This window comes from Pieris napi, chromosome 14 (genome assembly GCF_905475465.1).
Source record: "Pieris napi chromosome 14, ilPieNapi1.2, whole genome shotgun sequence".
Classification (NCBI taxonomy): Eukaryota; Metazoa; Arthropoda; class Insecta; order Lepidoptera; family Pieridae; genus Pieris; species Pieris napi.
The window spans coordinates 4,933,182-4,958,858 of record NC_062247.1 but is presented as its reverse complement, the minus strand read 5'-3'; the positions used below and the strand labels follow the sequence as shown (position 1 = coordinate 4,958,858).

General features: G+C 33.4%; 2 protein-coding genes across 2 annotated transcripts; one reads left to right on the top strand and one right to left on the bottom strand.

Annotated features, from left to right (window-relative positions):
- The first annotated feature begins 1,626 nt into the window (after positions 1-1,626).
- Positions 1,627-7,560, top strand: LOC125056044 (zinc finger protein 622). The gene is made up of 7 exons (XM_047658894.1): positions 1,627-2,373; positions 2,524-2,724; positions 3,036-3,190; positions 3,750-3,887; positions 5,114-5,242; positions 6,955-7,066; positions 7,246-7,560. The coding sequence occupies exons 1-6, from the start codon at positions 1,909-1,911 to the stop codon at positions 7,064-7,066; spliced, it is 1,200 nt and encodes a 399-aa protein (XP_047514850.1). The 5' UTR covers positions 1,627-1,908; the 3' UTR covers positions 7,246-7,560.
- A 3,037-nt stretch (positions 7,561-10,597) lies between these two features.
- Positions 10,598-17,802, bottom strand: LOC125056200 (arginase, hepatic). Its single transcript, XM_047659204.1, has 6 exons — positions 17,563-17,802; positions 16,731-16,919; positions 13,612-13,798; positions 12,837-12,947; positions 11,844-11,971; positions 10,598-10,877 (listed from the first exon to the last, which is right to left on the bottom strand). The coding sequence occupies exons 1-6, from the start codon at positions 17,735-17,737 to the stop codon at positions 10,642-10,644; spliced, it is 1,026 nt and encodes a 341-aa protein (XP_047515160.1). The 5' UTR covers positions 17,738-17,802; the 3' UTR covers positions 10,598-10,641.
- Between the last annotated feature and the right edge of the window lie 7,875 nt (positions 17,803-25,677).

Sequence of the window (25,677 nt, the reverse complement as noted above, 5' to 3'; positions counted from 1 at the left end):
CAGATCATTCATGATCGATGTTTCGATAATGACTAAGTCGAAACACGAAGCGTGAACGGCACGAAATCCCCCAACCATGTGAACGTTTCATCAATTCACACTTTCGTGAGTGTCACGAACGAAAGTTGACTAGCGTAGTTGACTGTCGTGATTAACGCTTCGTGGGAACGCCCCATTATGGCTGGACTCTTATGTTCATAAGAGACGGAAACAAAAAACTTGAGACTGGATCATTTCATGGAAGGACTAAGAAATATGCAAATAAAACAAGTTATTTCTTGAATATTGCAATATATTTTAAAGGTTTAAATCAAATTTTAAGAAATATATGTCACTTCTATTCTACTCAGTCTGTGGTCACGATCAATTGTCAACTAATGTAAAACTGATAATGTACAAGTGACATATGACAACTAATTAGTACTTTTCCATATGTCTTTCAAATTAAAATCATACTATGTAGAATGTAGATTATTACTACTAAGTACTAATGTAAATAATAATTTGTATTAATATATTTTTACATTTCATTAGATACAAATTTCAAAGGTGAAAGACGTATTTTTATAGAATCTTATTCAAATTAATATCATCCATTTTTAGTGAACATTAAAATGACTGCAACAACAAAAGCGTCCGTGTCGCAAATTCTTCGCCACAAAGATGACTTGGGTGAAGATGATGACGAGCCCAAGAAGAAATCACGCGAGGATTGGCGTAAAGCTAAGAGTTAGAAGAGGCGCGTAAAGCAGGAAAAGCGCCTGCTGCAGTGCGTTTTCCAATTACAGAGCATAATGCTACTCGGTGCCGCACAATGCCGCATAATGCTGAAGCTTAATTGGAACGTGAATTAGTTTTCAAATGCATCAGCAGAGTGCGCTGTCAGTGTTGAAAAAAAAATGTTCTGAATAGAGTTAGCAACCTCATTAATGTATAAATAATATGGTTAACAATAATATTGGTTGAAAACTTTTTACGCTTATTTTAATCATCAAATTATTTCATTAACATTTTTTTATACTGAAATAAGAGAAAACCTTTAAAGAATATAAGGGTTATAACCAGCTAAATTAACAGTAAAATATATTATAGTTTAATGTAAGAAGTTTACATCACTTACGTTTTGAGTAATTTTTTTTAAATGATTTCAAAAAAGTTATATACTTTTTCAAAACCATTGCAATGTTTACAAGAGTATAATCCTGTAAAAAAAATTTGTTTACAGATCCGAATTTTAAAATAAAATTGTATTCATATTTTAAATGTGGAATGTAAAAAAAGTAACTATTTATATCTTCATCCATACTTATATTTTTTTTTTAGCAGTTTGAAATAACTTTAATTATTTTCAAAATCTACGAAGAAACAAATTTTTCAACAATAAATAATATTTACTAACGAAAATTTCGATAAATGCCAACATAAAGAAAAACACTGGTCAATTTTCTGTCACTGTGGTGGTATTTATTGCGAGAAGCACGCGAGAGCATTAGTTTTGAGAGTGCTCAATTGTGCGAAGCGTTGCTGTAGTTGGAACATTCAAGATTCAACGTTGAGCATTATGCCTCATAATGCGCTCTAGTGCTGTAATTGGAAAACGCACTTGGCATTTTACAGTCGTGCTCGCTAGCTACTTCAGTTTTTCTGTGCTAAAAATTAATCTGTGAAATCAACCTTCAACCTACGAATTTTATCATATATCAAAAAAATATATTATATTAAATTTCCTCTTCGTTTCCATTTTTAAATTTTTACCCTATTTCCCTTGAAATAGTACAGATTATGGTAGTCCGTAGTTACATTTAATAATTATTGTTAAAGAAATAGTTTTTAACAACGTGTGTCGTGTTCATTAACCTGTGATATTGTTTTTATTAAATAGTCAAAAGAATATACCTTAATAGAATCATGCCCGATACGTACACCTGTATAACCTGCCAGGTTCTCTTTAATTCTGCCGATTTGCAACGAGAACACTATAAATTGGATTGGCATAGGTATAATTTGAAGAGGAAAGTAGCTGGTATCCCACCAGTGACTTTGGAAGCATTCGAGCAGAGAGCTAAGGAGCACAAGGAACAAAGCCAAAATGAAAACTGTGACGAATCAGTTTATTGTAAATGTTGTTCCAAATTGTTTAACACAAAAAATGCATACAACAATCATCTAAATAGCAAGAAGCATAAGTTAGCTGAACAGAAAAGTGTCCAAAGTGATAAAGAAAATGAGAAACAAGAGGATGATAGCCATTCTGAAACAAATAGTTTTGAGAAGATTGAGACTAATCCACAGCCCCAAGAGAAATTTGTTGTAGTAAAAGCTGACAATCAGTCTGATGATGAGGATATTGAAACTGATTCAGAAATTGAAGAGGTAAAAATGTTGTTTAAGTTCTCTGTTAAGTACATTTTGCGAAATCTTAGGATTTCATTTTTTTTTACATTGTGCAATAATTTAATTTTTTCTATCAGAAATCAATATAGATTAATTTATAATAATTTAAACCATTGATTTAATTTGCAGCTTGATTCAGATGAGTGGGATGAATGTAGAGTTAAGGGTAGTGATTCACTTATCAAACCCCAGGATTGCCTGTTCTGTGGTCACCATAGTAAGAACATGGTGAAGAATCTTAGACACATGTCTGTTACACATTCATTCTTCATACCTGATGTGGAGTACTGCGTAGATCTCAAGGGACTAATTCTGTATCTGGGGGAAAAAGTAAGTTATACTAATATTCTGACCTTAAATCGATTTAAATGTTATTTTGGTTATGTAGAAGTCTGATTAATGTACTATGTTCGTCATTCCTAAGCAAATTCTGTTTGTTTTATATAATTTCTATTAATTATAATAGAAATTATATAAATAATTAGGTATATCATTTGTATTTTAAGATGATGGTATATAAAGTTATAGCTAGTTAAGTTTTTTAGGTCTGATATATGGTCAGGATATATGTAGGATATATAATTTCTAGCCTATTTTTTGAGTTTTATGAGAATGTTTTAAATGACAATATAATTTTGTAGATATCTCAAGGATACATGTGCTTGTGGTGCAATGACACTGGCAAGACATTCTATTCAATGGATGCAGCACAGGGTCACATGATAGATAAAGGGCATTGCAAGATGCTTCATGAAGGAATTGCTTTGGCCGAGTACTCTGATTATTATGATTACAGGTAAGATGTGTTAAGGTAAAATTCTGATTCAAGACTTCTTGTTAATTAGGACATCTGTGTGTCAAAAATTTCTTTAGTTTGAGATATGGGAGTCATGCTTAGCGCTTAGTCTTTCATATCTTTTGTTTATCAAAAAATAATGCTTAGTATAATTTAAATTTGCCTATATAAGTATTATTTTAATTTATATATTTTCCTTCTTCATACATATTTTATTACATGTACTGTAATTAATTATTTAGATAATAGTTATGTATTATTTCTTAAAATAAAAATGTGTAATATTCTTTTTTCTTATAACAGCTATTAAAAATATCTGTCATTTGTAAAGCTTATAAACTAATGGTTTTTCCTTAGACAAGTAGATGATTAGACTTTGATTTCTTGGAATATGACCTTGAATCTCAGGTTTAAACACATGGCTTCACCTACCGAGCCTGAGGGTTTCATCACTCAATGTAACAATTTTTATTTACTAACTGTGTAGATCAGATTCAGACTATTATTCACGAAATTAAATGTGCACCATTCATTAACATAAAACCACCACAATTTCCAGCTCCTCATACCCTGATCATGCAGATGGTGATGAAGATATGGTGGTGGATGAACCGGCAGATGCCACTACTGTTGATGCAGATAATTTCCAACTGGTTCTACCGTCTGGTGCAGTTGTCGGACATAGATCCTTATTGAGGTAATACCTAAATGTTAACACTTTTCTTTCAAACAAATTTTCAAGAATTCTGTTTATGAGGCACTACTTGCTTATCTAAGATCACTATATTATTATAACTATTTATGTAATTATGTCTTTGGTTTACACAAAGTAAACCTTGTAAAAAATATTTAATTACTAGATGACCCCGTGAACTTTGTTTCACCAACATCTATTTGTATCAAACCTTTTAAAAGAAATCGGACCTCATACAGCAGTTTACATACTAATACTATGAAACACATATTTCTGAAAGAATCTACAAATAAATGACAACCAAGTGACATTTTTTTATTTCTAAAAAGACGTCTAATTTCCCAACTAAGATCGGTTTTTATTAGAAAATTCAATTGTCGTTTTCAGTATTTTTCTTTGATTGTTATTTACGTTTCCCACCGTTTAATTCTTCCCTGACCTTCCACAAATATTTCAAGATCAAAATTAGCCAAATCGGTCCAGCCGTTCTCGAGTTTTAGCGAGACTAACGAACAGCAATTCATTTTTATATATATATAGATAGATTACATTATTTATAACAGTCATGCTGAGCACAAATTCATAAATGCTGTCTTCGCCAACTGAATACAAAATTTCATAATAATTTATCTAATCTTTAAAGTTTGTTCATATGATAAAATTTTAAATATATCCTGTTGTCTGCAAATGTATTTCCAATCGACTATGATTAAGAGTTTGGAAAATACTATATCCTTCCTTAAAAGGATGGCAACCCTCTTGTCAGCCCACTTTTCACAAATTTTTCTCTTACCTTATACAAATAGCAATATTAATTTAATACTAATAAATAATTAATATATTGTGTTACCATATGGAGCATTGTTGGCCTAGTGGCTTCAGCGTGCGACTCTCATCACTGAGGTCGTAGGTTCGATCCCCGGCTGTGCACCAATGGACTTTCTTTCTATGTGCGCATTTAACATTTGCTCGAACGGTGAAGGAAAACATCGTGAAGAAATCGACATGTCTTAGACCCAAAAAGTGTGTGTGTGTCAGGCACTGGAGGTTGATCTTCTACTTGCCTATTAGATTTAAAAATGATCATGAAACAGATTCAGAAATCTGAGGCCAAGACCTAAAGAGGTTGTAGCGCCACTGATTTATTTATTTTATTTTTTGACCATATGAAATGTTTGACATTATAATGGATTTGACGTAATATAAATATATTGTAAATTTTAATTAAGGTACTACAAACAAAACTTGCCAGCGAGCACAGAAGTGGTTCTAAAGAAGTCGGAACGCAAATTGCATCATTTGTTGGGAGTGTATCGGGCCTTGGGTTGGGCTCCCAAAGAACAGGCTGCTGTTGCCAAGTAAGTTAAACAAAATTAAGTAAATTAAACAATTATACAAGAAAAATTAAATAAGGCTGAATAAATGATATGTACCATGTACATTGATAATTTATGTAAAGCCTAAAAACAACAGTCCAAAAAAGGAAACAAATTAAGTTTTAAGGGAGCGTTCAAGTATTACGTAACGAATTTTGGGAGGAGGGGTCCTTTTGTAAAACGTTACGATGCGGGGCGGGGATTGAATTACGCGTTATTGTTAATATTATTTTCGACTTTCCAGTACTTTGCACCACATAATGGTAACTTTTAGGTATAAAGAGTCACTTTTAGAAAAAAGTTACGGCGCGTTACATGGGGGAGGGGGTGTCAATAATCTCCAAAAATTGCGTGACGTAATACTTGAACGCTCCCTAATGCAAGAATTGTAAAAAGTGATTGACTTGTCCTGTTTCTATATTCAAAATAGGAGTCGTAATAATAGTCGACTGCTCTATAAAGGGCTGATTTGACAACCGTTTTTTTTTCATAGAATTGACTACGACTCGTAGTTAATTGAAATCTTTTTAAGTGCGCGCAAAAATTGTATTAAGCTGATAATGTTTTCCAAACGAACTGACCCTTTGAAGTGTGATATAGAATCTATACACGCCTAATAATAATGATACTATTTGTGCAGTTTTCATAAAACAAAATTAATTCCCTTGATTTAACACAATTGTCACATTAATTTGATAAAAACAACCATAAATAATCTCTAATTAGCTTTATCATATTTTCTTAATAATAAACAACTTTGCATGTCCGATATAGATAAAGTTCATTCCTATAGATAATAATAAATCAAAGTGTAGGTAATATTAATTATAGCCTCTTAGGATTACTGTAACTAATGTAGACTCATAGATATGTTTTGTAAAATTTATACATAATTACTTTTTGTGTTTTACTTCAGCTGTTTTGCCTCACTAATTTCTGTTACTATATTTTGTATCAAAATACGAGTGTATATATATATATATATATCTATATATATATATCTAGTCTATTATGGAAAGTGTACTGCAATATCTTAGACCCATATCTCATGAAAATAGCAAAGGAGTGTAACTCATTGCAATCTTTACTAAAGAGCATAGGAATGAATCTTAAATATATTTATCACAAGTAAATATGACAACCTAAATATAGTAGTCCTAATAACATATACCAGTTAAATTTTGAGCCTGAATTACATACAAAATCAAGACAGAACTTAGCACCCAAATAGATCTCAATTCTTTTCTATTTGAAGGCAAAAAGCATCTTACTTGGTTTTCATTTCACAATGTTTTTGATTGATTTTTTACTACTGATTTGTTGCACTCATTATTCAAGTTTTAGTAGATATGTTAACTTAAAATTGTAAACACCGTTAGATTGTAATCTATCTCGCGAGATTATAAACTGTCGAAAGATTGTGAACCTCAGCTTACTGCTTACAATTTAACGTATTATTATTCGGTAGATTTTACTACACTAACTTAGTTATCATTCAAACTTCTTTGGTCAATTACAGATTAATTTTACTTTCCAACAATTTCATATAACTACCGAATAATAATACGTTAAATTGTAAGCAGTTCGTTGAGGTTCACAATCTTTAGACAGTTTATAATCTCGCGAGATAGATTACAATCTAACGGTCTATACAATTTTACGGTGACATATATATAACATTTTTTTTTATACAGGAACGCTCGCGACATTCACTTTATGAAGCGTGTTCAATCAAAATGGCAGATGAAGATGTCGATGAAAAATAACAAGTTCCAGAAACATTACAGGCCACAGGTCAACTTTTAGGTATATTTTCTTATTTTATTACAAACGGTGTGTAGTGGCGATCCACGACAATCGCTTTTGTCTCGTGTATTTAATTGGTCAAAGCGAAATTTAAATGAACTTGTAATGGGCTATTTGACAGGACTTTAAAAACCATTTCCGATTACATATTTATTCATTCCTATATTTTTTCTTACTAGGGTTGTCTGGAAGAGATCGCTTGTTAGTGATAAGGCCGCCCGTTGCATACCTTATAATTTTTATATGTTTATTTTTTTTCTATAAATGTAACGTTACATACGTAAATAAATATTAGTTACTATACACATTGTTATTTTTAATATTGTTAAGTATTGCCTTTTAAAGTTAAACTTAAACATGAATTATTGAAAGAACGCGTTAAAACACATCTCATGGCAAGATGGCGTCGCGCCAGTCTCTATGTCATTTTATTTACGTCAAGTTTTATGTGTCAATTATCATTCTTCAACTACACAAATCTATATATATAAAAATGAAACCCGGTTTCCGCTGTCACGACATAACATTGACCGATTTGTCTGATTCTTTTTTATAATATTCTTTGAAGTACGAGGATGGTTCTTACAGAGAGAAAAATTAAAAAAATTGAGTGAAAAAGTCTAAAAACAACACTTTTCTATATTCCCATACAAAATATTCGTAATAATATTTAAAGGCAATTTGAACTTTAATACCATATCATAAAGTTCAAGTGTTAGTGGAGGGGTTCCGGGAAGGTAAATTTTTATTTTTTGACATAATGTATTTGTTATATTATCAACTTTTTTTTTTTATCTTACTAGCTAGACCGGTGTCCCGAATAGCAGAATAAGTATTAAAAAAAAATAAAGAATCGACTGTTAGGCGGTACGATTTTCGTCAGGCCAGCTAGTAACATATAAATATGTAAATTACAAAAAATCAATTATTTTTCTATGAAAATCACTCAGACGACGGTAAACTACAAGATAGTAGGAATAGACAGATTATTTATTTACATGTTACGTCACCGCAGAATCGACTAATCTGTGACCGTTTTGTGTCACGTGACCGACGAATAAAAATCAATATTTTATTAACTACATTTCAATTAATATTTACAAGTTATTTTACTTCATAACGCTTTTAAAAGATTTTTCATACTGTCAAATAGCCTATTTGATATAAATATTGCACTAGTAACCACATTTTTCAACCACGCGTATATATACACGCGTTTGCCGTTGTATAAAATAATACAATTTTTAAGTAAATCTTATGAAAATAATGAAACCATCATTCCACAACGTACCGCACAATAAATACCGATGAAGCGAATATATAATATCATTGTTTCGTGTTATGTGCTGTTATTTAAAAAGCAATAAAAACGTTAAGTTTACTTTTGTGTGTTTTTATTACTTGTTTTAAAGTATTTATATTTCTTCTTGTAATGGGATATGTCCATATTACCTCCTTGGTCCAAAGTCCATGGTATTTTCACCGGGTTAGGGTCTATGGATAGACTTATTTTGTACAGTGGAAAAGCGTTCACTTTACCCTTCAGTAAGTTTGATATAGTTCTGGACAGGCCTTCGTTTATGATGTACTTTGAGTCGATGTTTGAGATTTTTGAGAAGTACTTCTCAGCTACCTTTAAGTCATTGTCTTCAATACTTGCTTGTTTAGCTTCTAAGCCAGTACACGTTCTTATAGTATATATAAAAAGCTAAAAAAAGTTTTGAGATTGATGTATAATGTATCGGAAACCTATAAAGAGATAAGGAGTTTTATAGGGCAGATATACGCTGGTGATATTTTAAAGGCAAGTCGGTCATTGGCCTTCTATCCCGAAACAATAAGATCCTCAAGAATAGAATTTCTCGCTAATACGCATTGAGTCACGGAAACAACGATGCCTCATTATTCTTATAAGTTACGAAATGATTAATAACAGATTATGCCAATAAACAATTTATAGAAATCTTAGTACAGATTGAGGAAACCTAGTCGAAAGTTTGACTTCGTTAAGAATCTTAAGAGGTCAGTATTCCCCCTATAACGCGGTAGACCCAGACCGCGGTATAGGAAATCGCGTTGTAGGAGCATTATCGTAAAACAGATTTTTTGAACAATTCAAAAATTTGAAAACGTATTTATTAAAGTTATTTAATTTAATTTAATAACAAGACTAGACCACAAGCTCATGAACAAAAAATACCTGTGCAATGACCCAACGTGAATTACGCTTAGAAGGCTGTTACTATATCTGAAAATGACTCTGAGCACTATGCCGTAATTTCTGAGCGGTACATGTGAGTACATGAGTGAATGGAATTTCTCAGATACGAAGGAGGAATTTCGACTAATTATTAATTTACGGCTTTGTTATAAGTGTATAGATGAATTAAAATAAATGTCGAAAAACCTAGTGCCGTACTAAAGTGATGGTGCCGGAAGTCGGTGCAAATTTTTAATTCGACGATAGTTGCAGAAGCAATATAGGTCATTTATTACTGTACGTATAATTTGAATCATTATAAAATATGGGTTTAAAAAAATCGATTGAATGAAAGTCCGCTTACCACATTTATAGATAATACGTAAGTATAAACTTTTTTCATTATTATAATTATTATATCTCAAGTCACATAGACGTACTATAGAAAACTTGTCGTAAAAATTATTTTATGTTGGAAGCTTTTATTTTCCAGCTATAAAATTTTACGCCAATTGGCATCTTAATAAAAATTAATTTTTGTTTGATTTCTTTATTTCTACACTACATATACAGACTTTAAATGCGCCCTGCAAGGACTATGTCCTTAGCTCATTGTTTTATGTCAAATCGTCCAGAATATTACCAGATATTTTTTTGACGTGACAACGACTTATAATTCGATGGAGCCGGCTGCACGCACGAAAAAACATGACGCATGCGGCGTTACCTCGCTCTGAGGCGTTCCTTTTAAGGCTTGAAGTGCAAGCGAGAGCGCGGAACGAGCGACAAAGAGGCAGTGTTCGTTCTTTAAAAAATTTACATAATTGTATTTATGCGTACAAATAAATGTAACTTGATCAATTCAATTGTGATTTCCATTTACCTCCTTCTTTGCAACATTGCAACCATTCCATCAGTATTTTCTTGTGACTTTGTCACGTTCAACTATCGTCAGTAAACCGACTTTACAGACAACCGATTTTTTTATATTATTTTGTCGAATCATTCTTATTATGACGTTTCACGTTAAGTTTAAAAGTCTTAGCTCGAAGTATGACTCCCGTATGTCAAATTCCAATACGTTTTTGGCAAACGAGAGCAACGCTTAGTGCTAAGTTTGCACTAATGGTAGATAAGTCAACGCTTATCTATCTTGTGTTTAAGAATCTAGTTTTAAAGAAAATGGACAGCAAGCCGACATTAAAATAATTGGAGGCGTTTTTGACAATTGCAATAATAAAATCGGGGCAGTGATACTTTATTTATTATTAATAGTAGGTCATTCATGGCAATTCTTTGTTAATTATTATACATTTGGTATTAAATAAAATAAATAAAAAGATACAGAAATATTCTATAAAATTGTGGATAAGTATTAAGTATGGTGCGTTTGAACGGGCAAATCGGTCACTCCGCGCGGAGTCGTCCCTCGCCTGGAAAATCCGAGAGCAGCCTTCAAAATACAAAGTCCGGCTTCAATTGTCCTTTTTCTATCAGAGTCATTTCCAATTGCCGGATTTATTTCAACGAGGTCCAATGCCCTCAAACGGCCCGTCGAGTGAATAATCTCCATCAGTTTGATCGCTTCCCGTAACGTTAGGCCTCCTCTCACTGCGAAACATTAAACGATTTATGCATTTCAGTTTTCCAATAATATTTATATAACACAAACTAAAATGCTCTTATTTGTAACTTATAGTCGATTAAGGAATTCTAGAAAATATAAGGATAATCAATGAAAAAAGTTACTATACTTCTAGCTGAAAAGGATTCTTTAACATAATATTATATTTATACTAGTCGTTTTGCCATGTATATTATTGCTAGGAATTTTTTTTAGTACAATAAAAATAGTGGAGTTGATCGTAGAGGGGTGAAAATTAGGGGTTGTATGTATTTCTGTATAATGTATCATAAAAAAATAATAACATACAATTTTATCTAAAAAATTAACATTTAGGGGGTCGAAAGATAGATAGTAGCCGATTCTCAGACTTACTGAATATGCATAAAAAATTTCATAAGAATCGGTCGATCCGTTTCGGAGGAGCATGGGAACGAACATTGTGACACGAGAATTTTATACATAAGATTATCACGCCTTTTTTCCGACGGGGTAGACCACGGATATCCACTTGCTACGATCCAGACATCCTCGCTTCATCCACTTTCATGAAATTCACCATGCATGCTCGTTGGTTATGGGTACTTTAATTTGTCCCTAACATAATATGAAAGATTTAAAGGGCTGTTCTTTACCTTCATCATGAGTTTTACTAAGTATCAAATCGTCTCATTAATTGCAATTGAAAAGTGTCATAGCGCCACTGGTTACACACAAAACTAAGATTCGTTAAAAATGCTTTCAAATTTATTGTAGCGCGGTTGGATTCGAAACAAAATGCAGACACCCAATGAAATGTAACCTGTCTAGACATACCTTATAAACGCCTCAAATAGCTATTGTATATTTTGTCTTTATCACTCTCACATTTAAAAAATGTGACAAAACATTGTTATGGTATACGTGTAAATAAGTATGGGATTGTTTAGCTAAGATTGTGAGTTATCGCTAACCTGATGTTCCAGTGCTCGGTGCTTCCAACGCGTCTAAGGAATCTATATCGAAGCTGACATGTATTGGTTTCTTCTTTTCTGGGTCCAATAAGTGGAGAATGTGATTTATTGATTTTGTTATCCCATGGCTGTAAAGAAAATTACCTATTGTTAGTTTTTTTTTAATATAACAAACAAAAAGGTTCAGGTTAACTTCATCCAGAAGGCTCACCTGATCTTGCCGGCTCTTTTCTATGAGGACCCTAAGTTGAATTGGTGGTTGAATATTTTTTTTTTATAGAACACGGGGCAAACGGGCAGGAGGCTCACCTGATGTTAAGTGATACCGCCGCTCATGGACACTCAATGCCAGAGGGCTCGCGAGTGCGTTGCCGGCCTTTTAAGAATTGGTACGCTCTTTTCTTGAAGAACCGTAAGTCGAATTGGTTCCGAAATATTTCCTTTAGTGGGCAGCTGTCTCCGCATAGTGGAGTAGTTTAGTTGGTAGGTAGAGTGAAGTGAGTTGAACGTGTATATAGGATGTGAATATTAGAAAACCGTTATATCTTAGCGGTCCCGGTAGTTTAATAGCGTAAAATCAATGTTAAATTCAGGTTCGCTATCACTATCGCTATAGGAAGTTACAGAGTACTGGCATAGAGTCTCGTGACAGTGTGAATTTTATTAGACTATTTCAAAGTTACTTTTTTCGAATTGTAATTGTCTCTTTACTGCTTTGTAAGTAAATTTTATAATACATAACAAATTAAGTGTTGTACTTAAATTGTCAAACTGTTAAAATTTTGAGTTTAAAAATGAGTAAAATTATAGTTTTTTTGACGGTGAATAAATATACAAACTAAAGTAGTAGTATATTAGTTTTATTACTGCGCTTAGTTATTATTACACCGCATTTTTGATGATACAAATAAATCAACATATACCTAATCGTCCAGTATTTATTTGAAATTATTTAAAATTACCAAATAAAATGAAGTTAATTAATTAACTTACTCTTCTATATCCTCCATTGCAAATGTAGGCACGTGATATTTTTCAATGGCCAATCTTTCGTAGTGATCTACGGACCTCAGACCGATGTAACCCAGGTTTTTAATCGAAAATCTGTTAAAGCCCAATATATTTAACTTCGTAGTCTAGACTTGGTAAATATTGAATTTACTCAACGAAATTTATGAAAGGTGAGGTTTAATTTTACATCCAGTGACGAGAGGCAAAATAAGGTAACTATGTAAAAGGGACAGTAAAACTAAAGTAATCATCAACACAGGGATACCTATCCCTATTAGTATGGGTATGAATTGTAACCAAATATGATGTTTTTTAAATAAAATAATATTTATTAAACTTAGAACACAATCTGTATAGAAAAATTCAACCAAATCGTTGAAACTAACAAAGTACGTGACGCGTACAAGAATTTCTTAAAGATAATATATAGATAATACGTTAAATTGAGGTCGTAGGTTCGATCCCCGGCTGTGCACCAATGGACTTTCTTTCTATGTGCGAATTTAACATTCGCTCGAACGGTGAAGGAAAACATGAGGAAACCGACATGTCTCAAACCAAAAAGTCGACGGCGTGTGTCAGGCACTATAGACTGATTACCTACTTGCCTATTATATTTAAAAATGATCATGAAACAGATTCAGAAATCTGAGGCCAAGATCTAAAGAGGTTGTAGCGCCACTGTTTTTTAATACATTAAATTATCCGTCTTTTGTTTCCAATGTAAGTAAGTCGACTTATCCAATATTATATTTACTTTGGAACCTGCCAATCCATAGTAGGCAGGTAAGGCCAATAGTCTGAAAGTTCCTTAACAAGCAACGCCACAGGCATGCCGTGGACTGATCCTGATTCTGACGTTTTGTTTGTATTGATGTCTGCGTGCGCGTCCACCCATATCAGGATCATATCTTCGTTCACATTGAAGTGCCCATCCACGGTACCTTTGAAATAAAATAGTTATTATCGGAAAAGCTCTCCATACATTACGAAGAAATCTAGAATATCTAGAAATTTCAAGGCAGCAGGTAATATGCACTTTTAATGGTTTATCAATGTAGCAATTTATCAATGCACTTTAGGTTAATCATTATTCATTAAATGTATTAAGTTAATTATAATTAACTTAGGACTTGAATCATTAGAATTAGCAGCAATGTGAGCTTTGGTATAAATAGAGCGATGACAAAGTGTGAAAAAATGTATAAGAGGTGTTGTCGAACCCTATTATAACTATTTTCGGGGTATTTTAGCAGACGCAAAGGGCCGAAAATAAAATTTTGTCTCAATGGAATTTAAATTTCGAATATTTACACCGATTGTTACTTAACCTAAAGAGCCGAAACGCTTATAGAGGTTCAGTGACTAGGAGATATTTTAAAAGGATTCGAAGGGCGAAGAGTCACGTGCCAAATATTGATGCGACTGGGATTGGTTTAATGTTACAAAATTGCTTAGGAATATAATATTAGTTCAACTCTATTGAAACTAACTCAACTCTATTAAAACCAGCCGTTTCGATAACTTTATATCATTAACTAGCTGACCGGGCAAACGTCGTTTTGCCATGTATATCATTTACAATAAAAAAATAGGGGTTGATCGTAGAGGGGTGAAAGTTAGGGGTTGTATGTATTTTTTAATGCTGTATCATAAAAAAATAAAAACAGAAAAAAATATCTAAAAATAAAAAAAAAATATTTTGGGGTGGACTACCCTTAACATTTAGGGGGATGAAAAATAGATGTTGTTCGATTCTCAGACATACCCAATAAGCACACAAAATTTCATGAGAATCGGTCGAGCCGTTTCGGAGGAGTATGGCAACGAAAACTGTGACACGAGAATTTTATATATTAGATTGAGCTAAATTTACGACTTATATTAATTGATCAAATAAAATATTATAATTTTGCTTGATCAATTACTTCATAGGTGTGATTAAAACGATGCATTTTAAATTTCAGAGTTTTCGAAGGTGTAGAATAAATGTTTAAGTTTTTGTATCCTTTGTTATGGAAGCTTAATATTAATTGAAAAATATGTTTGTAGTTTGTACACGATGTCTTAGTAATTACTTGTATGTAGCCCTCAATATATGAGTCAGCACTTATGTACACCGAGTCAGGTAGCTCGATAATGGAATGTCAGCTCGAGAATGACGCGGTGTCAGCTAGCTTCGTCATGCCGATCTTTTAAAGATACGTCACTTTCTGATGCTGCCCTTGCGGCTTTCCATCATTTCTGACATTATATTTTTGCAACCTATTTTTGTAGAGTTCATTTTTATATTTCTTTCGAATAAGGTTATAAATCTATTTAAAGTTATACAACGTGTATAACACATAATACTTCAAAGACAAATGTGCGTGTGTGATGATGATACATTAGACCCCAATAGAGTAAAGCAGTGTTTGTAAGTACTGTCGCCAAAACAGTCTGATTGGGTACAAACAAGCGACTCACTACAGTACGATAGATGTTTCTTTTAAATCATTACCAAGGGTCGGATGCCTTGTGACAAAATGAGATAATCCTACTAATATTATAAACGCGAAAGTTTGTAACTATGGATGGATGTGTTTTACTCTTTTACGTAAAAACTACTGAATGGATTTTAATGAAACTTTACAATAATATAGCTTATACATCAGAATAACATATAAAAATAAAAGAATCAAAAGCGCTACAACCTTTATAGGTCTTTTTAAATTTCTGTATCTGTTTCATGATCACTTGTTAATTTAATAGGCAAGTCCTTGATCAGCCTACTGTGCCTGACGCACGCCGGCAACTTTTTGGGTCTAAGGCAAGCCGATTTCCTCACGATGCTTCCCCGTTCGAGCGAATGTTAAATGCGCACATAGAAAAAAAGTCCATTGGTGCACAGCCGGGCATCGAACCTACGACCTGAGAGTCGCACACTGAAGCCACTAGGCCAATACTGCTCAGAATCACACATAGGCTACAATTTATAAATGCATTGTGTGAATTGTCCAAAATATCATGTATGTAGGAAAAAATCTACCATCTCCGAGCTGTTCTGGCGTGCGCTGCCAAAACCGCTAGAGTTACACATATATGTAATGACTAATGTATGATGGAAATGTTCATCTTAAATAGTTCTACAAAAAAGCCCGCCATAGTATATATCTATGTCTTATGTGTAAGCCATTATAGCCAAAATAGTGAACCATAACTACAATAAAAATTTACAATTTATTTCTAATTCAAATTTGGTAGTAATAAATTTATTACGAAATGAAAATATACTATATCGCTTCTGGTGTTTAAAGTAGGTATAATATGTCTTTCACGCTACATCATTTGGACAAATATTATTTTAATCCTACGCAGACGAAGTCGTGGGCACCAGCTAGTGTCATAATTATGACAAGCATTTATATTAAAAGCAAATAAATGTAAAGCCAAGGATGCTTTGAAAAAAAAGGACAAGATAAGAATAAAATTTGCGGGGGCGCTACTGCCCACGTATTGGTTTCTAATAAAAACTATGAGGTCCTTGCATAATAGAAAAATGTATCGCCGAGATACTCAGTTATATAACTCCTAAATTAAAACCTTTAGAGTTTATTTTGCAGAAATTATTGTAAAAAAAGTCTTAAACATTCATAATAATTGCAGTGGAAAATGAAAATCAAATATATCATAGCTCATGATAATATACATTTTCTTTAAAGAACACAAACGGGCAGGATGCTCATCTTATGTTAAAATATGATACTACCCCTGATGTACACTCTCAATGCCAGAGGGCACGCGCGTGCGCTGCCAGCCTTTTAAAAATATCTCTCTTCTTGAAGGACCCTAAGTCGAATTGGTTAGGTAATACTTCAGTGAATAAATGTATATTACCTACTCCTATAGAATGGTCTCCACCGATGGTTACAGCGAGTCTTCCATCTCTAAGTACTTGTGTCACCTTGCTCGATAAGCTCTTGTTACAAGCGGACACAAGCGACAGGTACGCCATGTTATCGACATTAGCGTTTTCGTGACATGCTGGTATTTCTATATCTCCATAGTCTTTGACGTTGAGGCCATCTGAATTTTCATAAACTTATCACTTGAAATCATAAGTTACAATGGATAGAAAAAGCTGTTTGTATGCAATTCTTAGATAAGGGAGCGTTCAAGCATTACGTCACGCAATTTTTGGAGATTATTGACACCCATGTAACGCGCCGTAACGTTTTTCTGTACCCAATAGTAAAACGTTTCGTGACCACCCAGTGACTTTTTATACCTAAAAGTTACTATTATGTGGTGTAAAGTACTGGAAAGTCGAAAATAATATTAACAATAACGCGTAATTCAATCCCCGCCCGCCCCGTAACGTTTTACAAATAGACCCCCCTCCCAAATTCGTTACGTAATACTTGAACGCTCCTTAGTCCGCTAATAATGTGTTCCGCTATCAAATAAGAATAAACAATAATTTTAGCAAGAATTTTAAGATTCTTGCTCTTGGGTTTTAATCTTAGTAACCTTTTTAACTCTACGAAAAGTAGAACAAAGGTAGTTCTCCAAACTTGCGCTCTTAGTAAAGTACAAGACAGGCTTCACAGTAAACACGAAAAGATAATAATAGTAATTATAAAGCTCAGGAACATTTCACTTTAAAGTGGCTCGTACTTTCATCAAAGCTCATACAACTGTCCAGTAAAAGCGAAATTAAAATATTTACCAATTTCCTTAAGTTGTTCTATAAGCCCCGCAGACCTCATTGCAGCGGGAGCAATACTAACACCATACTTTTTCTGACCTTTCTCGAAAGGCACTCCAACTACACCCACTTGTTTCAAAGGTTCCCACTTCTTCATTTGTGACATTCCCCTCACGAAAACCTTTAAATTATTCATTTCTATATTTACTTTTGCTTCACCACGTCGTTCACTTAACTAATATCAAATCTTTTGTTTCTTATCGCTGCGTAAGTCAAAGGTTAGCCGCTGGTATAGTAATTGTTTAATAATATTGTCTGACGTAACTTAAGAATATTTATTTTTCAATTATTCAATCGCTTACCTAATCAGTATACAAAGAGTTGAGTAGAAGTTCCAAATGAAAAAGTCAATTAAAATCGGACAAGAAAGTTATGTTTAGCTTATTTTCATTTCAATATTAACGAATCGATTAGATTAATAATCTCATTAACTTGGGTAAAGATTATTTATGATTCAATAAGGAAACAAATATTAGTTACCTATTAACATCATTATTTGGCGCTTGCAGAATGGTATATATGTCGCAGCCAAGTAGCTTAATCAGCCGTTCAATTAACAGTCTAGCCTTTTAACTAAACAGCGCCGTTTAACTAGCGGCCTGAAAGATATTCAGCTAGTTGATCAAACAGCTAGGCAAATAACTTGGATCGATGACGTTACATTACTTGCACATTATACATATTCTAGAATTACTCTATCGTACGAATGGCCTAAGCATTAGCCAGCCAGTTTATTAATTGTTTAGCGGCTTTCAGGCCGCTAGTTGAACGGAGATGTTTAGTTAAAAGGCTAGGCTGTTAATTTAACGGCTGATTAAGCTAGTTGGCTGCGACATATACATCAAAAGATAGGATATGTTATTAAAGTAATAACTGGCACAATATTTCCACAAAATTAATTTAATAGCGATTAAAAATACAACATGAATATTGTGTTCACATTTATTATATCCATTGTGTCGAAATTCAGGAAATTCATTCCTCTGTTGCTTTTTTATCCATTCTAAATACGGGCTTATAACTGTGAACACGTTGTACCTGACGTCATCTTTCAGTCTCATTAAACCGGACGGAAATGATGATATACCAATTACTTCATCGCCATAAAACACTGGCCCACCTTCGCCGAAATATAGATTGTATGTCGTATCCACAGACGATTCAATCCCACAAATGCAGTAATACCATTTTGGGTTTGTACACGCTACCTGTCTGTACCGTTGGTGTTGTAATACTGTTAACGCGTTCCTAAGCTCGCCGTACCCCGTAGTAGATAGTTTTTTATCCTTCAATTCTGATTCAAAGTAGTTCCCCAAAATTGCGCTCTCAGACAAGTACAATAAGACAGGCTTCACAGTAAAGACGAGAGCGATGTTGCTGTGCATACGTGTGACGTTATAATTCCTCCCTAATTCGAAAAAGAAATCTTCGTGTGCTTTTGTGTACGCAATTTTGAAGATGTTATTGTCGTTTGTCCTTAGACCTGCTATGGCGGTTCCGATTGCAACGTACAAAGGCTCGGGGTGTATACAGGCTCCAGATGTCAAAATAGAACGATGATCTATTATAACCCCTGTGCATGCATAATTCTTTGTGTTATTCAATAAAGCCACAATGTATGGATGCCTCTCTGCCAATGTTTCTATGATTTTCCAATCGTAAATATTGTTTCCCATGATTATTGTTGCCGTGTTGGATAACATTATAACCGCAATAATGTTTGTTAGCAAATTACAGGCCCGATTCATAGCAATTTGAATTCATTTGAGTTGAGGTAGATATTCTGAAAATGAATGTAATTCAAGAATTTTAAACATAATACGCAATCACTTGACAGAATAGAAAAAGTAATATTTCATGTGTCAATGGCACTCATAGACAATAGACATGGAATAGATTTTTATTATAGTTAAAATATCCTAGGTAAAACCTGGTTACCATATTCAGGCACAAAAGCCGATATGAAGTATACATATACTAGATTCGAGTTTAATATAAGCAATATTTTTTAATATTTGTATGTACACAGACATAAGTTTTCGTACTCTTCAATAGACCGTAGGTCAATACCTAAGGTCAAATTCAGTTGGTAGCCAATCTTTCCTAACCTTCAGACAAATTGAAACCATGTCACAGAGTGAAGAAAAAAACAGTTTTAGTTTTATTGTATAGACTACAAAGACCGATTTAGGATTCAACAAAAGAAAACGAATGAACGTAGGTACACATAGTTAAAGGTACACGTACATTACTTTAATATATTTCATCGAAATATTTAAATCATATGTTGCATATTTAGCAATAGATATAATATATAATAATAAAATGAATTTATGTAAATGTAGGAACGACTGTATACACTTATAATTTGATTTGGGGTACTTTAATTCCAGACGTTGGCCAGGGGGCGATTCTGCGACTGCGTTATTAGGTACTTATTTTTAAAGGCCATCAAGCGACCGACCCCCGAATATGAAACAATAATTGTCGTTGATCTTAAGACCTCCTTACAGAATATGTTGTAACGGAAACCAATCTGTTACTAAAATAGCAAAAAAATCAAAGTGACATACTTGATTGAAGGTCTACTTAAGCTGGTTTAAGTGCTGTGCCTTATCTTTTTGATCGAACGCGCTCGCTTTTAGACCGCCTTGTTGACCCAAGCAAAAGAAACGAGTGGCGTTAGTAATTTAGCATTTGCTTGAAAAGCTAAATCGAAGAGTTCTCTCAAATAACCTTGAATCAAGGGGATTCACTCAAGATTGATTAGTATATCGCCATTTTATTTTCGCGTTTAAAAGAGTAACAAATTTTCAGTCTTTAATTGATATTTAACTGTTTAGATTTGCAAAAAAAAATCACAAAGCGACTCAGTGTTATTGTTGGTAGAACATACTAAAATCTTTGCCTCAGAAAATGACAATATTGTGTAAAACAAATAACGTCGATTAAAAAGAGTAGCGGAGAGTTTATTGCCAGTTCTTCTCTTCCGTTCCACGCCCTTGATTTGAGAACTGGCAGTAAATGTAAAATTAGAAGCATTTAATATATTTTTTTTTGGTCGTTCATAAGTGTACATTGTGTTACCTATATGAATAAATATTTTTTACAGAATTTTAGTGTTTACCTATTCTAATGTTATAGGGATTTTCTTATAAATAATAAGCTTTTTGTATCCAACACATACGTGTATTGCAATACAGCTTGACTGAATTTGCCAAATAAAAGCTAAACTAAAAGTAGAATCTTACGAGGCCGCCGGTTTTCGAGCGAAACTTACAACTTCGTATATTATTTCGCAGATGCATTTAACAGTTTTATTACCGTACATATATTTTACTTTTAAAAATAATACGATATATTTTAAAAACAAAAGGCTTAACAGAAGCTCATCAGTTACCGCTCGCATTATACCTGCCGAGTTTTATAAAGTACGTTAAAAGATTTGCGGTCTCCCGTAAGGTTTGAATGTGTCTGATGATAACGAGGGTTGAACTGGATTGCTAAAATTGCACCGTATTCAGAGCTACTTACGCCGCATATCGATTTAATACTGATCTCCTATTCATAAATCTGAGACATCCTACGTGACGTCAATTTTATATTTATTTTAAATTGAAGAGCTACATTTGTGAGTTAGATTTTGCAACCTACGATTTGCACGGTAAATAAAAAGAAAAAAAAATCAGTGGCGCTACAACCTCTGTAGTTCTGGGCCTCAGATTTCCGAATCTGTTTCATGATCATTTTTAAATCTAATAGGCAAGTAGGTGATCAGCCTCTAGTGCCTGACACACGCCGTCGACTTTTTGGGTCTAAGACATGTCGGTTTTCTCACGATGTTTTCCTTCACCGTTCAAGCAAATGTTAAATGCGCACATAGAAAGAAAGTCCATTGATGCACAGCCGAGGATCGAACCTACGACCTCAGGTATGAGAGTCGCACGCTGAAGCCACTAGGCCAACACTGCTCTAAATATAAAGAACCGTGATAAAATCTCAGAGATTGGTTTAAGAAAATAGGGTAGGTAAAATTCAGGGTCAAAACTTCAGTCAGTCTTCGTATTTCAAAAACGTGTTGGATTGCGCCATCAGGTCATATTTAGCTAAGTCCACTCTGAATAATGCCCGTAGTTTTATAATAGTAAAACTGTAAATTCATTAGGATTTTACTATCTTGATCAGTATACAATATGAAAGAAATGCCGACCGTAACATTCACAATTTATCGTATTATTTTTCAATAGCTTAAACACACGTAACGCGGGCGTTGCTTGAATTTTTGAATAAGGACAAAAATCCTATGAATAATAAAGGGGTGATGTATTGAGGTTTTAAAATAATGCCTGTTTTGAGTTAGACGAAATTTTATACAGATTATTCGTATACATTAGGGGAAATCGGTGCTCCCTTATCCTATAAAAATGCTAATGATGAGTTTCATCATACAAAAGTCTCATTCATTATTTTTGTATTAAAAATAAACGATATAAGAACATATGTTATACAAATAATTAAATAATTAAAAACTCAACGAATAATACTGTCTTTTATTAATTTGTTTATGTACATGATATGAAAACAATGTTCTTTAATTTAAAAAACTTCAATATTCATATTGCCTTTAATCTTCTGCTAGCGCCTATTTACTATATTATACTACGGTATTTATCTAATACCAGATTTCATTTTGTTTAATCTAATTGGACTCACAATATGCTCTTTTACATAAAACTTATTACCTACAGTGTTTTGAATGTTTATAGAAAGTATCTTACTCGGGACACATTTCACATTTATTAGTTTGACATTTAACCCAACTAAAAATTGTTTTAGTACAAGTTTTGAAAAGTTAGGCCAATAGTTTGTGTCCATTTAACAATTAACTGGAATTTTATCTGTCACAGATATTATATGAAATACCTCAACACTTCCATTATGATATGAAAAATGAGTCCATTCTTCGGTAAGATTTATATTATCCATTCTTAGAATAAATCCGTATCATAAATTTGCGTTTTCTGTGGTCTTGGTGGAGCGAACTCCGCAGAGTGTTGTTAAAGAACTAAAGACTTAGGTTTATATCGGTAGAATAGAAATGACGATAGTAAAAGTTTAAAATGACGACTCATTGGTCAGGTTGTTAGTACCCCTGACTGCGAATCCATGGGTCCCGGGTTCGATCCCCGGCTTAGACGAACATCGATGTGATGAGCATTTTGGTGTTGTGCTTAGATCTTGGGTGTTTAAATATGTATTTATATGTCTATCTATCTATAATATGTATGTATATCCGTTGCCTAGTACCCATAACACAAGCTTCACCAGCTTAGCATGGGACTTGGTCGATTGGTGTGAATTGTCTTTAAAAAAAAAATGTGTTACGGGCATTTCTATCATAAATATTTAATTCGATGAAAAGATTTTAATCACTTTACTTGGTTTGGGAACTATTTGAAGCCCTTTTTACTCCTTCATAAATCAAAAGCTAAAATGCGATACCGAATGATAAAGTATTAAAAGATTGAAATTGAATGTGGGTACGCTCCGGAGTCCATCCACATAATATTACCAAGCAAGCTCTCGACTTAAACTTTCAATAAAAAAAAGTCTGGAAATATCTGTTGGAATTCGGGGGAGATGTTCAGGACTGATACGAAATATTTTAGATGTCCTCTACCAAAGGGACATTGTTTCTTAAATCAAGTAAGCAAAATTCATAATCGTTTTAGAACTAAATACTTTTTTTTTTTAAAGACAATTCACACCAATTGACCGAGTCCCACGCTAAGCTGGTGAAGCTTGTGTTATGGGTACTAGGCAACGGATATACATACATAGATAGATATACATATAAATACATATTTAAACACCCAAGACCTAAGCACAACAGCAAATGCTCATCACATCGATGTTCGTCTCAGCCGGGGATCGAACCCGGGACCCATGGATTCGGAGTCAGGGGTACTAACCACTAGACCAATGAGTCGTCAAATTACTGTGAACCATTGCCACAGTATTATGTTAATAGCTGGTAAAATAATTTTCCTTTTTCATTCCGAATTCCAGTTTAGAATGCGAGATGCCTAGGTCGAAATTCCTTTCTACATAGCGAGTTAAAATTTCACATGTTACATTTTCTAGATTTTTATTTTTTGCCAGAATTTTAGGAGCAATGCCGTAAAAAGAATGTGGTATTTTATGATATTAAAAATAATAATATTATTATTGATTCAATATTCGGGTTTAGAGTAGTGTTGGCGTTGTACGATCACGGCTTGCACCTATGGACTCCATTTTTTATGCGTGCATTTCACACTCACTCTTACGTGAATATAAATCGTAAGGAAACCGGCATGCCCTCAACCCAAAAATCGATGGCGTGTGTCAGACGGAGAAACCTGAAGGAACCTACTAGCCTGTTAAGAAAGAAATATCAAGAAACATATTTAGAAATCGGAGATCAGTACAAAGGTTTGTTGCGCCACAGGTTTTGTTGTTTAATTAATTTATTCTAAGTTCGTTAAAGAGAGTTTAAATACAAAGGTAAGGTAGGTTTGACTGGTGTTAAAACAACATATGTAGGACTCAAGGAGGCTTTCATTTAGAGGCTCTGCTAACGCTGCGGGCGAGTGAGGGCACTCACTTCACTTACAAGGAGCAGTTGTAAAGCTGTTCAACTGTTAATTAAGTGACACACTTCACACTTGAATATACTAATAACCCGCTGTTGACAGCTTCGCGTGTATGCTTTTAAAGTTGTGGTTTTCATAAAACAAGTTACAATATTTCACATGTAATGTGTGTGACCAAATTTTAGTTTTCAACCCGTTTTAATTGTAGTTTCTGCGTTTAGAAATAAGGCATTACATAATTTTTTTACAGTTCCCCAACTGTAGACGAGAAGCACCAGAAAAAGTGACGCTTTAGATACTTCAACAAGATCTGAGAAGAACTGTTTTTTATTTCCTTTGTTCGTTTAGTTCATTAAACTTTACTAACGTAATTTGTACAGCAAGTGCCCATTTGGCGAAAATCCTTAAATTTTCCGCATTAAACGTAAATTTAAGAGCGAAGCAATATTGTAAGCAATGAGGTAATCAGTTTTATCGTACTCAATAAAAATACACGGCAGACGTCAAAAGTACGTCGTAGTACTATTGTCTTTAATTCAAGCGAGATAATTTAAATTTAAGCGAATCATTTCGCTTATTTTTGGAGAACGCTTACATACGACTGTAGGTTTTTGTATTCGAAAAATTTGTTTTATGTATTTGGAGACAAGTATGGCAGTCAAACATATAGAAAGTGTCTTTTCATATGTTTAACTAATAATAATAAATCGTTTATTATGTGAAAGTGGTACATTAAGATTGATTCATTATAAAAATAGGTATGCAAATGTCATATTAATTATTTTAATGTCATATTAATAAGAACAGTTAAATTATTTATAATTAAAGGGAAACTTTTATTTCATCGTCTCAAACTTTTGCACTGTGTGTTGCATGTCGCGTGACGGTTGGCCACAGAGGAGGGATAAAGTAAAAGGCGCTCGTCATAGCAGCCAAGGCCAATATGGCGGCGTCTATACAGAAAGCCCATGAAGATGGTTCGTGTTGAATCACGTAATCATCGAAATATTATGTTTTGGCTTCTTTAGAGCAAATCAGTTAAGGAAAGTAATTATGTAATATTACCCCAACTTACTTTGGAAATTAAGCACATAGTGAACGAAATGGTTGAAACAGAATTACTTAACGCATAAAATTTTATCGTACTATGCGCAGCATTTCGCATAAATGTTTAAAGGGGAATAAAAATTTAGCGCGAACTAATTCGATGCTAGTTTTATGTTATGTTTAAATAAATATAAATAATTCCATATATATTAGCTATTTGTTGATTCTTTGCAATTTAATGGGAATTCTTTTGGCTCATTTTTTATTAGTACTAGCTAGTAACGTTTTATATATTACTCTCATATGAATTAAAAAGGGACCTATCAGCAAGAAAGCCCTTTTTGCTAGATTTACTCCTACATATCATGGATTCAAAAATCGATATCATTATTAT

What these genes read in the sequence shown, in the direction of transcription:
- LOC125056044 (XM_047658894.1), top strand. Translation starts at nt 1,909, where the DNA reads ATGCCCGATACGTACACCTGTATAACCTGCCAGGTTCTCTTTAATTCT. An exon ending in TTCTGTATCTGGGGGAAAAA is followed by an intron (nt 2,725 to 3,035) that starts GTAAGTTATACT and finishes ATAATTTTGTAG; the next exon opens with ATATCTCAAGGATACATGTG. An exon ending in GAACAGGCTGCTGTTGCCAA is followed by an intron (nt 5,243 to 6,954) that starts GTAAGTTAAACA and finishes TTTTTTATACAG; the next exon opens with GAACGCTCGCGACATTCACT.
- LOC125056200 (XM_047659204.1), bottom strand. Translation starts at nt 17,737, where the DNA reads ATGAATAATTTAAAGGTTTTCGTGAGGGGAATGTCACAAATGAAGAAG. An exon ending in ATGGATTGGCAGGTTCCAAA is followed by an intron (nt 12,948 to 13,611) that starts GTAAATATAATA and finishes GGGCTTTAACAG; the next exon opens with ATTTTCGATTAAAAACCTGG. An exon ending in GCAATGGAGGATATAGAAGA is followed by an intron (nt 11,972 to 12,836) that starts GTAAGTTAATTA and finishes TTTTCTTTACAG; the next exon opens with CCATGGGATAACAAAATCAA.